The following is a 15,241-nucleotide window of genomic DNA, read 5'->3' as shown; positions in this document are numbered from 1 at the left end:
TACGCCGCGGCTCTTTGTGCCGCCGCCGGCGCTGCCACCGCAGTCACCATGGGTTTCCTCAAACTGATTGAGCTCGAGAATTTTAAGTCCTACAAGGGACAACAAATCATAGGACCATTTCAGAGGTTCACCGCAGCCATTGGGTCCGATAAACCCGGCTGCGGCCCTGGGCTCGTCCCGGCCGGGACCCCGTATCCGGCGGCGGAGTAGTACGTCCCAATCCGTGCCACCTGAAAAGTCGCAAACCCTGCAGGGTTCCTTATACCTACTGGGGGTTCGGCCCGAATTCGCTCTCCCTGCTTAGGTGCTTTGACGCGAACCTCTTTCCCAGGTGTCAATTGCCCGCGGTTTGAGCGGCCCCTGCTCGGACCCAAGTGGTACCGGCCGAACTCGACTTTGCCCCGCCCATTACCCCCTCCCGCCCAAACCCTCTGGCTCCGGCTTCCCCGGCCTTGCTTCACCCCTCCGGAAGCTGTGGGACGGCTGGTAATCTCCGGTGGCCTCCGGTCGCAAAGGTACACTTCTGCCTCAGCTCAACACCCCCTTTTGCCTCCCATTAGTATGCCTCAATGCCGTCCTTTTCACTCTTCTCTAGAGGCGGCACTTTTGAATCTCGGACCTGGCGCTCGCGTCTCCAGAGTGCTTGGGGTCTGGGATCCCCTTCTCCCCTCACCTCAGAGGTGCGGTGCTTCGAGTTTGCCCCTTTCCTACTACTGAAACTGTCCAAAGCTACCAATTATCTGAATGCTTACTGCTTTTGAAGAGCTGTTCAAAGTGCTTTGGAAACAGCAGAGAACGGAGTAAGCCAAGTATGCTCTGAGGAACTTAAGTTTTAGTGGGTAAAGACGATAACAAAGAAGGAGAAAATAAGATAATTTTAGATCGTGAAGCGTGCTATGAAGGAAATAAGACCAGCCAGTTGGTGTGATAGAGTGATTTGGAGGGTATCTTTAGAAAGGATGGTCAGGTGAGGCATCTATTTCATATCTTAATTCTTATCTCTGAATCATGGGTTCCTCCCAGCTACCCTCAGAAGTGGTCCATTTGGAATCCTGTGTTGCTCCACCCCAGAGATGTTCAACCTGAATCATTTTCTAGCCTTTCTAGCTTTTGTTGAATACCTTTTCTAGGGTCTTGTCTGACGATGCCGAGAGCAGGCTTTCTCAACAGTGAGGCTATTGACATACTGGGTGGGAAGATTCTTTGTTGTGAGGTCGTTTCTGTGTATTGTAGGATGTTTAGCAGCATCGTGCTTTTCTCCCCATTAGGTTACAGTGGCACCGTCGTTCCCCGAGTGTAACAATTAAAAGTGTCTCCAAACAGTGCCAGATGTCCCCTGGTGGGCAAAATCACTACTCCCTCCTCCCCTTTGAGAACCACTAGCCTAGATCAGCTAATGCTTTGGGGGAGGGGTGTAGGGGTGTGGGGGGATTCACTCCAATTTCTTGGGGCTTTGGTGCAGTGACCCCTGTGGAAAGAGCCAGGATGTACCTCTTGGCATTCAGTCTTCTCAGCATTGATAAGTTTGTATACCCAGCTGTTCCAGAAAGGCCCTTGGCCTGATTCCCCCCTCTCCAACCCCATTCTTCAAAGTTCATTTCTCCATAAGGCATTCCTTGATTCCCCTCAGTCAGCGAATTGCTCTTTCTCTCTGGCACACAGTAGACACTTGATACACGTTAATGTTTATTTTCTTCTATCTTGTATTCATGGTGTATATTTTTGTATCTTTATCACAGGTCTATGAGTGTCCTGAAGAAGACATTCCTTGAAATGTTTTATGTTAGTTATCATTGTAATTCTAGTGTCCAGCTCGTATTATATGTTTTGAAAATGTTTGCAATCTTGAATGATTTTGAGTAGAGAGGACTTTGGTTGTGAGATGTTCTCACTATCCCTGGAGAGCATTGGAGAAGCCCAAAGGTTGGAAATTGGTGCCTGAAAGGTTGACTCCTGGTCTCTGTGATGTGCTGCTGTCATGAGGTAGACAAAGCTGAGTCCAGACTGAGTTAGGATAGGATTGACATTTACTGAGCACTTACTGTGTGTCAGGTATTTTATTTTTTGAGACCCTTAACATTTAAATTCTCACAGTGATCCTAGGAAGAAGATACCATTATTCCCATTTTATAGATAAGACTGAGACACAAAATGGTATGATAACTTGCTGGAACTGTCCATCAAACCCTGCCTGCAATGGAAATCAGGTCCTCAGTTCATCATAAAAAATGTTTGGGGAGAATCTTAAGATAGAATTTATAGAGATTAAACTGTTCCTCTCCAACATCCCCACCCAGCACCTGTCCAAACTTTTAAAAAATATAAGTGCTTCAGCATTCTTCTCCTAAAATCATCATTCTCCTATACTTCCACTATACCATTAACACACCTAAGAAAATCAATTTCCTCACATCATGGACTATTCAGTTTAAGTTTCCGTAATTGCACCCCAAAACGTCTTTTTGGTTTTTGGGGACCAGGTTCCAATCAACGTTTGTACACTGCATTTGGTAATCTCTTGTATTCTGGAATGGTTCCCCCGGTCGCTCTCTTTTTTTTTTTTTTTTTTTTTAAGATATTGACTTTTTAAAAAGACCAGGCCAGTTGTCTTATAGAACATTCTGTGTCTGAAGGTTTTTTCATAGTGTCATTTATCATGTTTTGCTATCTGCTGTATTTCCTGTAAACTAGAAGGTAGGTGGCTTGTTTAGATTTAGATTTGGCAAAATACTTCATATATGGTGCTGTGTACTTCATATTCATCACAGTAGGGGTATGCCTTTTTTTTTTTTAACATGGTTGGGATCAAACTATATATTAAGTTTTGAATCTTGCTTGTTTCATCAGTTGGCGTGGAACCATAATTAAAGGTTAAAGAACAACCCATTCTCTGAAGATATCATTTCCTTAGGTGTGTTTCTATTTTTGGCGATTATGAATAATAACTGCAAGGGAACAATTTTTCTAAGCCTTTGACCCAGCACTTTGGTTGGACCTAGTCTTTATGAGTACTCTCCCATTAGTCTGAGCACGGGGTTATTAGGAGACATTCCTGTTCTTCTTAATTCCTTCTTTATTCTTTCCTCTCCTTTTCCTTTCTTCCTGACTCCTCTTGTCTGCTTTGTTCCCTCTTCCCTTAGGCAAGTCAAATCTCATGGATGCCATCAGCTTTGTGCTGGGTGAAAAGACTAGCAACCTGCACGTAAAGACCCTGTGGGACCTGATCCATGGACCTCCTATAGGAAAGCCAGCTGCCAACCGGGCCTTTGTCAGCATGGTCTACTCTGAGGAGGGTGCTGAGGACTGCACCTTTGCTCATGTCATTGTTGGTGAGTGAGGCTGGCCAGAAGGCTTTCCTTTAGTCCTGAGAGGTGGCTTTATTAGTTAGCAGGGGTAGGAAGGAGGTGTGATCCACAGCTGACTCATGTATTGTCTTCCAGGGGCTTCCTCTGAGTACAAGATCAGCAACAAAGTAGTTCAACTACATGAATACAGTGAAGAATTAGAGAAGTTGGGCATTCTCATCAAAGCTCGTAACTTCCTCGTCTTCCAGGTGGACATTTTTAACAATTGTTGGATATCTGCTTTTTGCCAACCCCTGTCCCATACCCACTGGGCCTGTCAATATAGGGCTTCATCAACTCTCCCCTGGCTGATGTGCCGCCTTCCTTACTGGGCTTCCTGACTCCACTTCATCCTCTGGGCAGGTTCATCTTAGGAAGACACAAATCTGTCTCTCTTACTTCTCTTCTTACAGCATTTTGGTGACTCCTCATTGCCTTTATGATGGTGTGGTCTCCAGACCAGCATCATCAGCATCACCTGGGGATGTTAGAAATATACATTCTCAGGTCCCATCCCAGATCTACAGACTCAGAGACTTAGGGGTGGAGCACAGCAATTTGTGTTTTGCCAAACTCTCCATATTATTAGGATGCATGCTAAAGTTGGAGAACTATTGTTTCAGGATAAAATCCAAACTAAGCCTGTCATTCAGGAAACACCATCATTTGATTCTTGCCTACCTTACTAGCCTCATCTGCCAATACTATTCCTCTCCAGTCCTGCAGTCCAGCCTAATTAAACCATTTACAGTTCCCCAAATTCACCTGCTTTCTTAGGTGTCCAGACCTTTGCATATTACATTTTCTCTTGGAATAACCTTTTCTCTCTTAACTTACTCGGTTAGTTCTTTCCCATTTTCTAAAACTCAGCTTAGATGTCACATATGGGAAGCCTTCCCAGATAGACATTCCTACCAGTCCCCTACCCCCAAGTTTCATTTGGTCCTTTTTTCTGTGCTCTTTCTGTCACTGCACATAACTTACTGTGTTGTCTTTGTGTCTGTCTTTTGTTCTCTGTGCTCCTCAAAAGATACCTGATGGGGGAATGAGTGGTGGTGGGTGGCAGAACTGGGCTGGTGTAAGGGCTGAGTGAGAAGAGTGTTTGACCTTTGCTAGGGTGCTGTGGAATCTATTGCCATGAAGAACCCCAAAGAGAGGACAGCTCTATTTGAAGAGATCAGTCGCTCTGGGGAGCTGGCCCAGGAATATGATAAGTGAAAGAAGGAAATGGTGAAGGCTGAAGAGGATACCCAGTTTAATTACCATCGCAAGAAAAACATTGCAGCTGAACGCAAGGAGGCCAAGCAGGAGAAAAAAGAGGTAGGTGGCCAGGCTGCCTCTTGGCTCTGAGGGAATAGGATAAAGCCATTGCCTTATGATGTACGCCTGCCCCCATTCCCCTGTTTGCACAGGCTGACCGCTACCAGCACTTGAAAGATAAGGTAGTGCGAGCTCAGGTACAGCTACAGCTCTTTAAGCTTTATCACAGTGAAGTGGAAATTGAGAAGCTCAACAAGGAGCTGGCCTCTAAGAACAAGGAGATCGAGAAGGACAAGAAGTGTATGGATAAAGTAGAGGATGAACTGAAGGAGAAGAAGAAGGAGCTGGGCAAAATGATGCGGGAGCAGCAGCAGATTGAGAAGAAGATCAAGTAAGAGGCAGACCTGAGTCTGTGATTTGGGGAAACTCCACTGAGCCTGGAGTCCAGTTCCCATACTTGTTTCTCTCTCCTCCCCGTGACTGACTTTGGCCAGAACCAGGCACACTTCTTGGCTTGGATTTTAGACAAATAGAATATTTAAGTAATGAGATTTGGAGTATGATACGTACTCAGAAGATGGAGAACTTGAAAGGGGTGTTACTCTTGTCAAGTGAGATGAAGAATTGGGAGGGCCAGCCACTTGAGTGGCCAGAAAGGCCTTTCTAGAACAGGAAAACTGGAGGCAGAAGTTTAAAAGATAGGGATCTGAAAAGATTAGATCTGGTGGGAGGCAACTAGATAAACACAGGGTAATCTTGGGAGTTGTTAATGAGTGGCCTGGGGTAGGGAGTAGCTGGAATGCCAGTTGGAAGCCACAGGTTCCAGGAAGTAGTATTGTGAGGATCTGTGGAGTATCAGTCCCTTGTTCTTTTAGTCCCTTGGTTGAATGGGCTTGGCCCTTCTTTGGTTAAAAAGCCTGAAAACCCTCCCCTCTCCCAAAGTGCTGACTGATTTCCCCTCCCCTCTGGCAAAAGGGAAAAGGACGCAGAGCTGAACCAGAAGTGACCATAGTACATCAAAGCCAATACCTCCCACAAAATCAAGAAACTGGAAGCAGCCAAGAAGACCCTGCAGAATGCTCAGAAGCACTACAAGAAGCGTAAAGGCGACATGGATGAGCTGGAGAAGGAGATGCTGTCAGTAGAGAAAGCCCAACAGGAGTTTGAGGAACAGATGGAAGAGGAGAGTCAGAGTCAAGGCAGAGACTTGACCCTGGAGGAGAATCAGGCAGGCTCTGGAAGGGGTTGGCAGGGAGGAGATCACTGGGCTGACATGGCTGACTTGGTCATCCCTGTCCTTCCCTGTCCCTAATACAGGTAAAGAAGTACCACCAGTTGAAAGAAGAAGCCAGCAAGAGAGCAGCTACCCTGGCTCAGGAGCTGGAGAAGTTCAGTCGAGACCAGAAAGCTGACCAGGAACGGCTAGATCTGGAAGAGCGGAAGAAAGTAGAGACAGAGGTGAGCATGAGGTATAAAAATAGGAATAATGTGCCAGAGAAAAGGATTTCTCAGTAATGATAGTAGTAACAATAATGACAATAGCTGATATGTATTGTGTGTGTCAGGTACTGTTCTTCGCATGTATTCAGTCATTTAAGTCCTCTTTTAAGACTACCTTTATCGGATAAGTACTATTATCCCTGTTTTCTAAAGGAAGAAACTATGACACAGAGGTGAAATAATTTGTCGAAAGTCACTCAGTTATTAAGTGGCAGATCCAGGATACAAACCTAGGCAGTCTAGCTCTAGAGCCCACACTTTTATTGAGTATACTTTACTTACCGCCTCCCCGATATCAATAGTAGTAATAATAATAACAATAAAGAAAGGTCATGTAGTCCCCAAGAGCCTACAGTGTTCTACACATCCTGCTAAGCACTTTTAAATATTTAAAAGAGTGCAAGGAAGGCATTAGTGCTAACAGTTACCCTATATTAAGTACTTAATACGTATTCTGTGAGCTAGAGATTACTTACATTTTACAGATGAGAAAGCAGGTGCAGAAAGGCTTGTACAGCTTTACTTTACTTGGTTTGAGCTTCCATGATTGGTGAGGGGGGTAGACTGGACTGAGTAGAACAGCTATAAGAGGTTCTAGAACCCTGGGATGCCCCCATCAGTTAGCAGGATTTATACCATACACCTTTTATTAGGCCTCCAGCATTACTGACAGATTGTCCTGGACTGTTGGGCTCTTGAATGAGTGGGCATATTAGGGTCTAAGCCAGGGCCCCTTGGTCTTGGAGTTAATTCGCTCAGTCCCTGGTGATGGAGTATATCTGTCTCTCAGGCCAAGATCAAGCAAAAGCTGTGGGAGATTGAAGAGAATCAGAAGCGGATTGAGAAACTGGAGGAATACATCACCACTAGCAAGTAAGTAGCTCTGTAACCTTCTCCCTTACTTTCTTGTGACCCTGCCTGTCCTGCCTCACCCTAGGCAGTATTCCCAGAGTCTCTCAGCCAGGAATATTTTCTGACCAGCCAGGGTAACCTCTGTGTTTCCTCCCTTTCTAGGCAGTCCCTAGAGGAGCAAAAGAAGTTAGAGGGGGAGCTGGCGGAGGAGGTGGAGATGGCCAAACAGCGTATTGATGAGATCAATAAGGAGCTCAATCAGGTGATGGAGCAGCTGGGAGATGCCCGCATCGACCGCCAGGAGAGCAGCCGCCAACAGCGAAAGGCAGAGATCACGGAGAGCATTAAGCGCCTTTACCCTGGCTCTGTGGTAAGAATGGAAAGGGAACTCATTTCTTGAATACCTTCTTTCTCGCACTCCCTGTAATTTTCCCAACCGCCCTTTGAGGGAAGAATTGCTAACCCCATTTTTACAGGTGAGAACACTGAGGCTCAGAGAGGTTAAATGACTTGCCCAAAGTAGCACATTCTAAAAGTGGAAAAGCTGCAGTTCAAACCAACTTGTTCTGACTCTGAAGCTTTTCATCACACCACTTATGTCTTCCTGAAGGGTTTGCCTCGCACAGAGAGAGTTTTTTTTTTCTTTTTAAAAATATTTTATGAGAGAAGTTGTAGGTTTGCAGAAAAGTCATGCATAGAATGCAGAGTTCCCATACACCACCCTATTATTAACACCTTCGCAAGGAGAGGGTTTTGTTGTGGCTGCCAGCCTTGTGCCTTCCTTGCTGTGTCCACTGCTCCACAGATGGTGGAGAAGCCAGAGAAGCCTTTAGAAGGGGGAGGGGCCACAAGGCCAGGATTACTGTCCCTTGAAGTAGATTTGGGCTCTTCACATTCAGAAAGCTCTGCAGACCTCGGTGTAAGTTCTCTTGACATGTACCAGTCGGCTCCTTAGCTTTTAGGGATATCATAGCTTTTATCAGATCTCTTGAACTCAGCCTCTTCAACCAAATCCTGAGTCCCCTGGTCCCCTGAATATTACCCCACTGTTACTATAATTTCAGTCCTGGATTCAATTAAGTTTGTCTCCATAAATAATTCCTGATCTTTCCTGTGCTATACACAGTTGGGAGATAATGTTAATTAGGCTTGGTCCCTGCCCTTGAAGATCTTGTCCTTTGTCTGATGGTTCATAGGAAACCATGGTTGGTTTTAGGGGTTAGGGGAAGCGAAATGAAAGAGATGTGTTTTGCTTTGTTCTTGTGAGAATTTGAGACAGTGCATATAAGGTATTTAGCATAGTTCCTGGGGTAGCAGTGGTCTGTGAAATAGTAAAAGTGAGATTTAGAACAATGATTTTGGGTTCGGACATGACTGAAGTTGTTTTGGGGCCAGAGCAGGCTTTTCATCCATAGCATGGGGCTGTGTTATTGGTACAGATTCTGGCCTGTCATGCTTCTGCCCCACTTTCCAAGCCAGGTATTGGGATTTCTGAGTTAGCTCCTACAAGCCTCATGCCTGTTCTCCTTTCTTACTCTACTCAGTATGGCCGCCTCATTGACCTCTGCCAGCCCACACAAAAGAAGTATCAGATTGCTGTAACCAAAGTTTTGGGCAAAAACGTGGATGCCATTATCGTGGACTCGGAGAAGACAGGACGGGACTGTATTCAGTATATCAAGGAGCAGCGTAGGGAGCCTGAGACCTTCTTGCCTCTTGACTACCTGGAGGTGCGGCTTGCAGGGATGGGGTCAGTCCTCTGAGAGAGGGCCCCTCCTCCCAGTCTTCCATGTTCTGCCATTTATTGAGCTACTTCCCACAGGTGAAACCTACAGATGAGAAACTTCGGGAGCTGAAGGGGGCCAAGCTAGTGATTGATGTGATTCGCTATGAGCCACCTCACATCAAAAAGGCCCTGCAGGACGCTTGTGGCAGTGCCCTCGTCTGTGACAATGTAGAGGATGCCCGCCATATTGCATTTGGAGGCCACCAGCGCCACAAGGTGTGGATTCCTTTGCCCAGGATGGAGCTAGACGTGCTCTGTACTGGAGATTCCTCTACTCAGCTTCTCCTCTCCTTTTCTCTTCTTACTGTATGTAGACAGTGGCACTGGATGGGACCCTATTCCAGAAGTCAGGAGTGATCTCTGGTGGGGCCAGCAACCTGAAGGCCAAGGCACGACGCTGGGATGAGAAAGCAGTAGACAAGTTGAAAGAGAAGAAGGAGTGGTTGACAGAAGAGCTGAAAGTGAGCCACAGGCAGCACTATCCCTGGGAGTGAGGCTGCCAAGCCCAGGTGGCCACCTTCTTAGCACCTACCCCTTCTTTCTTGTCCCATTTAGGAGCAGATGAAGGCAAAATGGAAAGAAGCGGAGCTGTGCCAGGTGCAGTCTCAGGCCCATGGATTGCAGATGCGGCTGAAGTACTCACAGAGTGACTTAGAACAGACTAAGACACGTCATCTAGCCCTGAATCTGCAGGTGGGTCCTGGCCTCTAGCCCTGTCCTCCAAAAGCTATGCTCATATTTCTGGCCTAGGTTTCTCTAGGAATGGGGATCCTGTCCATCTTCTCTCTCTCTTCCCAACCTACTCCAGGGAACCAAGCATAGCACAAATTGAGACAGCCAGGGATTGAGATGGTTCTGCCATGTGTATGACATTAGGCAAGTTGCTTAACCTCTTGATATCACTTTTCTTATTTGTAAAATAGGATTTAAATAATACCTACTTTATAGGGTTGTTACGAAGACTGGATGAGTTAATAATACATGTAAAGTGCCTGCACTAGTTCCCGGCACGTTGAAAGTGCTCAGTAAATGTTAGGTGCTATTATTAGCATAATTCATTTATTCGGCAACTACTCAAGTTTCTTCAGAAAGTGAATTGAAAGTAAGCCACAGTCCCTATGGGTTGGGGGTGGTGTTCTAGGTATTAAGGATATTGCTGTGAACAAAACAGACAAAAATCACAGCACTCAGGGAGTTTATATTCAAGTGGAGGGAAATTTTAAGAAATAAACGATACAGTATGTTAAATGGTAGTGTTTTGGAAAGAAATGAAGCAAGAAAGTGGAATAAGGAAGGGTCAGTTTAGGGATTAGTACAAACATCAGCTGTACAGTTATCTAATAAAGATCCATAATCCCTCATCCAAAATTAAAAGCTTAGAAAGTTTTGGAAGCAAAAGGTGAGTTTTTTTGTTTTGTTTTTATTTTGGTACTGGTTTTTGTTTGTGACTTGGTGTTAAAAAACTGATCTGAATGGACATGAGCCATAGTTAAACTTAATGTGATTGAGACATTTAGCTTCATAAATATTAATGTGTTTGATTATTGGGTGCTTTCCTAGACCACACTGGAATATGTAATATGTAGTGTGTGTATCATTTTATCTTTTTCTAAAATCTGAAAAAGTCTGAATTCTAAAATACTGGACCCCCAAAGTTATAGATAAGGGATTGTGAATCTGTAACTAACGATGTTTACTTTGTTGTCCAGGCCTGTGGATTGGAGTTGGCCAAACTGGAAGTCAGGGAGGAAGCCATGTGATTGTTCAAGTGAGATATGATAGAAGTGACCAGGGCAGTGGTGCAAAGTTCAGGTTCTCTCTGTGTGGTGAGCTACCCCTTTCTGAGCATGGGACTCTTTTCTTCCAAGGATCCTAGTCTCTTTTGCCTTCTCAGTTCCATTTACTGCAGGAAAAGTCCAAGCTGGAGAGTGAGCTGGCCAACTTTGGACCTCGCATCAATGATATCAAGAGGATAATTCAGAGCCGAGAGAGGGAAATGAAAGACTTAAAAGAGAAGATGAACCAGGTTGGTGGGGGTAAGCTGTGCCAGCATGTGCATCAGGGCAGGGCTGGGGTTAGAGCCAGGACTCTGACCAAAAGGACCTCTGCCCTTCCTGACTTCTTCCCTCAGGTAGAAGATGAGGTATTTGAAGAGTTTTGTCGGGAGATTCGTGTGCGCAACATCAGGGAGTTTGAAGAAGAGAAGGTGAAGCGGCAGAATGAAATTGCCAAGAAGCAGTAGGTGAAAGTGTGATAGGAGGGGATACTGTGATACTCTTGAGCCTCCATCCGGACAGCCTTGGAATGTCAGATGCAATCATAAGGCAGGGACTAGTTCTTAGAACAGTGGGAGTTGAGTGGAGTTAGGTCTTATAAGAACAGAGAAATCAGGGAGGCAGTACAGCATAGTAAAAGAGTGCCAGCTTTAGACCTGTTTTACCTGGGTTAAAATCCCAGCTCCATAACTCATTAGCTGTATTAACTTGGACAGTGACTTGACCCCCTCTAATCTTTAGTTTCCTCATCCACAGAATGAAATAATAATGATGCTCATCTCATGGCATTGTTGGGAAGAACAGATGAAATAAATCCTTATCAAGTATTTAACACATGTTAAGAGCAAGAAATATAGTTGATCCTTATTATTTGCAGATTCCACATTTGCAAATTTGCCTACCTACTAAAATTTATTTGTAATCCCCAAATTAGTGCTTGTGGCATTTTTGTGGTCATGTGTGGATATGTGCTGAGCATGGGTGGGGGGGGGGGTGGGATTTCAGTCACCTGACATACAAATTCCCAGCTGAGGTCGAACAAGGCAGGACATTCTGCTGTCTTCTTGTTTTGGTTATCATATTGTAAACAAGTGTCCTTTTCACTGTATATTTAGTGCCACAGTTTTCATGTTTTTGTGTTTTTGTTGGTGATTTTGCTACTTAAAATGGCCCCCAGCTATAGTGCTGTTTAGTGTTCCTGAATGTAAGAAGGCTGTGATGTGCCTTACTAAGAAAAAACATCTGTTAGATAAGTTTCATTCAGAATGAGTTACACTGCTGTTGGCCATGAGTTCAATGTTAATGAATCAGTAATATAAAATAAGGTGTATTTCTGCTTAAACACTTATAAAACAAGGTTATGTATTGATCAGTTGTCAAAAATGTTGTGACTAGAGGCTTGCAGGAACCTAAGCTTGTATTTCCCCTTGGAGCAATGGTTCAGTATTTGCTATTTCAGTGTTCACAGGGACTTTATAGAAAATAACTACTGTGAATGGTAAGAATCAACTGGTATTAGTTTTTATTGTCATTATCCTGATGGATGATGTGGGGGAGGAAGAAAGAAGTTCTAGGTTGGAAGAATAGCAAGGACAAAGCAATGGTTTCTCCTTTCTTTAAGACCCACTTTAGTTTGTTTCTTCTTTCAACAAACCTTTCTTGAGTAACTACCTTATGCTAGGTTACCCTGTGCTAGGTATTAGTGGGGGCTGGTGGAGACTGGAGTAAGACAAAGATGAACATGACACAGCCTCTGCTTTAAAGGAGGTCACCTTCTGGAGTCTGTGCCCTGGTGAGCAGTTCATCTAGCCCTTCACCCTTACAGTAAATATTCATCACTCTTTACCCCCAAGCCAGGATCAGTAGATTTTGAATTGAGTCATAGACCATCCTTATCCTCAGGTATGTTTTGGAATAGTGAGGGAGACAGACAATAGATCACCTACTTCAGAACAGTGTCATCAATATTGTCATTGAGGTAGTTACAGATTACAGAGGAAATTTCCAGGCTACTGCAAATCAACAAGAGGAAAACAAGAAACTCAATAGAAAAACGGGTGAAGGATATGAATTGGCAGTTCATGGAAAGAGAAACTTGAATGGCTAACAGCTGCATGAAGAGATGTTTAATTTCATTCATAATCAGAAATGCAAATTGAAACAATGAGATACCACTTTGTACCTATCAGATTAGCAAAAGTGAAAAAGGTAGATAATGACCAGTGTTATTGACGTGGAAAGCCAGGATCTGTCATGTACCTCTGATGACAATTTAAACTGCCACAGCAGTTTTTAGAAGCACTCTGACAGTATTTCGTGAAAATAAGTCTACATATGCCCTTTGAATTATCAAACCCAGAGTATCTTGCTATGGGGTCACAAAGAGACATGTTCTAGATGGTTCCCACTGGCATAATTTGTGGTAGTGGGAAGCTGGTGGTGTAGAGGGCCACCACTGGGGAAAAGTATAAGTTAAAGATGATGTCTGTACATACTGTGGAATACCATATAGCGGTTCAGAGCAAGAACTAGATTTATAGGCAGTATCATGGGTAAATTATAAACTTAGTGTTGACTGAAAAAATTAGGAAGAATGGAATTTATAACACCATGAACTTGTATACACTTAAAAGCAAAATAACATGTTACGAGGATATGCATTTTTAAGGACATACATGTATATGTTACTTTGGAGTACCTGCTCACAGTAGGGAAGGTAATGGGAAAGGGAATCAGAGATTGAAACAAGGGGGCAAGAGGAGGGTCCTGCCAACAATAAGTATGTTATAAACTGTAGGATGTGTATCTAAAGTCCAAAAAAGGAAGGAACCCAACAAAGTGCAATAGAAACTAAGAAGTTCTTCCAAGTTTGTTCAAAACGGTCAGGAGTAACCTGGAGACCTGAAAACCTTGAAGAGGGAGTAGGATTTAGCCAGGCAGCAGACAGAGAAGGGGGGTTCCAGGCAGTGAGAACAGCATTCTTGAAGGTGTAAGGGAGCATGCCTTGTTCTGGTAACTAAGCAGTTTTGAATGTCTGGAGCATGAAAACGAGGTCGGGAGGAAGGTGGGGGTAGTGGAGAGGTCAGCAGGGGCCAGATCACACAGGGCCTTATGAGTCATGCTTAGGAGATTGGATTAAAATTGCATAGGTTAAAATTATGGAGTTAATTACATTCCCTTTGTATTACAGTGACTAATGGCTTTAAGCCTGCTAGCGTGACACCTGGTAGCACCTGTCACACAATATTGGTGGGAGGTGTACGGGGTGGGGGCAGTTGGAAGTCAGCCCTGCCTTAGCTTGCTAGTGTCTGTACCAGTTCTCTACTCCTTGGGTTTCTGAAAATATGGAGAGTAGGGAAATTTTAGGAACCTGAGATTTTTTCCATGTGTTTGTAGTACCCAAGCCCTATCCCTTAAGATATTCCGGAATATGGGGTGGGGAGGTAGTTGTTGGAAAGAGTCTAAGCTCTTGGGTAAAGATGAGCTGACTACAGCCAGTATACCCAACAATTATGGTAACTAAAATTTAGTGAATACTTGTTTGTGCCAGGCACTGTTCTGAGGACTTGATACATATTAACTCACTAAGAAACTCCCAATAACTCTGTAGTAAGTACTAGTATTTCCATTTTACAGATGAGGAGACTGAGGAATGGTGAGTGTGACTGGTTTGCCTGAGATTACGCTACTACTAAGTAGTACTAGTAACTACTGCATTACATTGCCATGATAGTATAGGAGAAGGATCCCAAGTTTTGCTGTTAGATCTGAGTTCCATTCTCAAATGTGTCATTTACTAGCTGTGTCACCTTGAGGAGGGTCTTTTACCTCTTGGCCCTTTTTTCCTCAATTGTAAAATTAGGATGATAATGCCTATTTGTGGGGCTGTTGTGAGGATTAGAGATAATGTACATAAAGTACATAGAAACTAAGGAAATAAGAATTATCACAGCTGGTGTATTCAGATGGACCCCTTTTTGTGCCTCCTAGGAACTTGGGAGGACTTTTGGGTCCTTTTGGACTTGGGAGTTTGGCCTCCTCTTCTCATCTTTGTGCATATCCACAGAGCTATGCTGAGGAGCTTAGCTTTCCAACCTCAGGGGAGAGTTTTGTGTGGATATGGGTGGATAAGCTGAGCGGTGACTGACATCCAGCAGTAACTCTGGGTCCCTGTGGCCTGGGCCTAGCTCCCCTTTCTCCCTGCAGTTTGGAGTTTGAGAATCAGAAGACTCGCTTGGGCATCCAGTTGGATTTTGAAAAGAACCAACTGAAGGAGGACCAAGATAAAGTACACATGTGGGAGCAGACAGTGAAAAAGGATGAGAATAAGATAGAAAAGCTCAAGAAGGTAAGGAAGGAGAGAATTAAAAGACAGAATAAAAACTGAGAGGAAATATTGAAAGAACTATGATGGACAGAAGGATAATATCCATAATTTATACATCTCTCTTCTAAATCAGTAAGGAAAACATTAATGCCCAAACAGGAAGAAAATAAGCAGCACAAGCAGTTCAAGAAGAGATTCAAGTGGCCCCTAAACGCAGAATTAATTTAGCCTTGCTAGTAATCAAAGATATGCAAATTAAAGCAACAACCAGATGTAATTTGTTCCCTATCACATTAGTCAAGATTTAAAGAAAAAATGAGGCCAGTTTTCTTATGATACATTTAAATCTTCTAACTTGGAACACCTGAGGAAATAATTATCCAAAATGTTAGCTAAG

At 44.0% G+C, this 15,241-nt stretch overlaps 1 protein-coding gene across 1 annotated transcript in view; it reads left to right on the top strand.

The window, feature by feature from the left end:
* The first annotated feature begins 48 nt into the window (after positions 1-48).
* The window catches only part of SMC1A (structural maintenance of chromosomes 1A), a 38,433-nt gene continuing 23,240 nt past the window's right edge, over positions 49-15,241 (top strand). Inside the window, 16 exon segments of the mRNA XM_037823763.1 lie at positions 49-157; positions 3,141-3,329; positions 3,441-3,553; positions 4,461-4,664; positions 4,757-4,995; positions 5,580-5,832; positions 5,922-6,062; positions 6,895-6,977; positions 7,119-7,326; positions 8,501-8,686; positions 8,779-8,958; positions 9,057-9,203; positions 9,298-9,435; positions 10,652-10,768; positions 10,874-10,980; positions 14,724-14,865. Coding sequence (XP_037679691.1) covers positions 49-157; positions 3,141-3,329; positions 3,441-3,553; positions 4,461-4,664; positions 4,757-4,995; positions 5,580-5,832; positions 5,922-6,062; positions 6,895-6,977; positions 7,119-7,326; positions 8,501-8,686; positions 8,779-8,958; positions 9,057-9,203; positions 9,298-9,435; positions 10,652-10,768; positions 10,874-10,980; positions 14,724-14,865 — 2,556 coding nt within the window.

Source organism: Choloepus didactylus (genome assembly GCF_015220235.1).
Source record: "Choloepus didactylus isolate mChoDid1 chromosome 24 unlocalized genomic scaffold, mChoDid1.pri SUPER_24_unloc2, whole genome shotgun sequence".
Classification (NCBI taxonomy): Eukaryota; Metazoa; Chordata; class Mammalia; order Pilosa; family Megalonychidae; genus Choloepus; species Choloepus didactylus.
The sequence above is the reverse complement of the archived record's forward strand: the minus strand, read 5'-3'. Positions and strand labels throughout refer to the sequence as shown.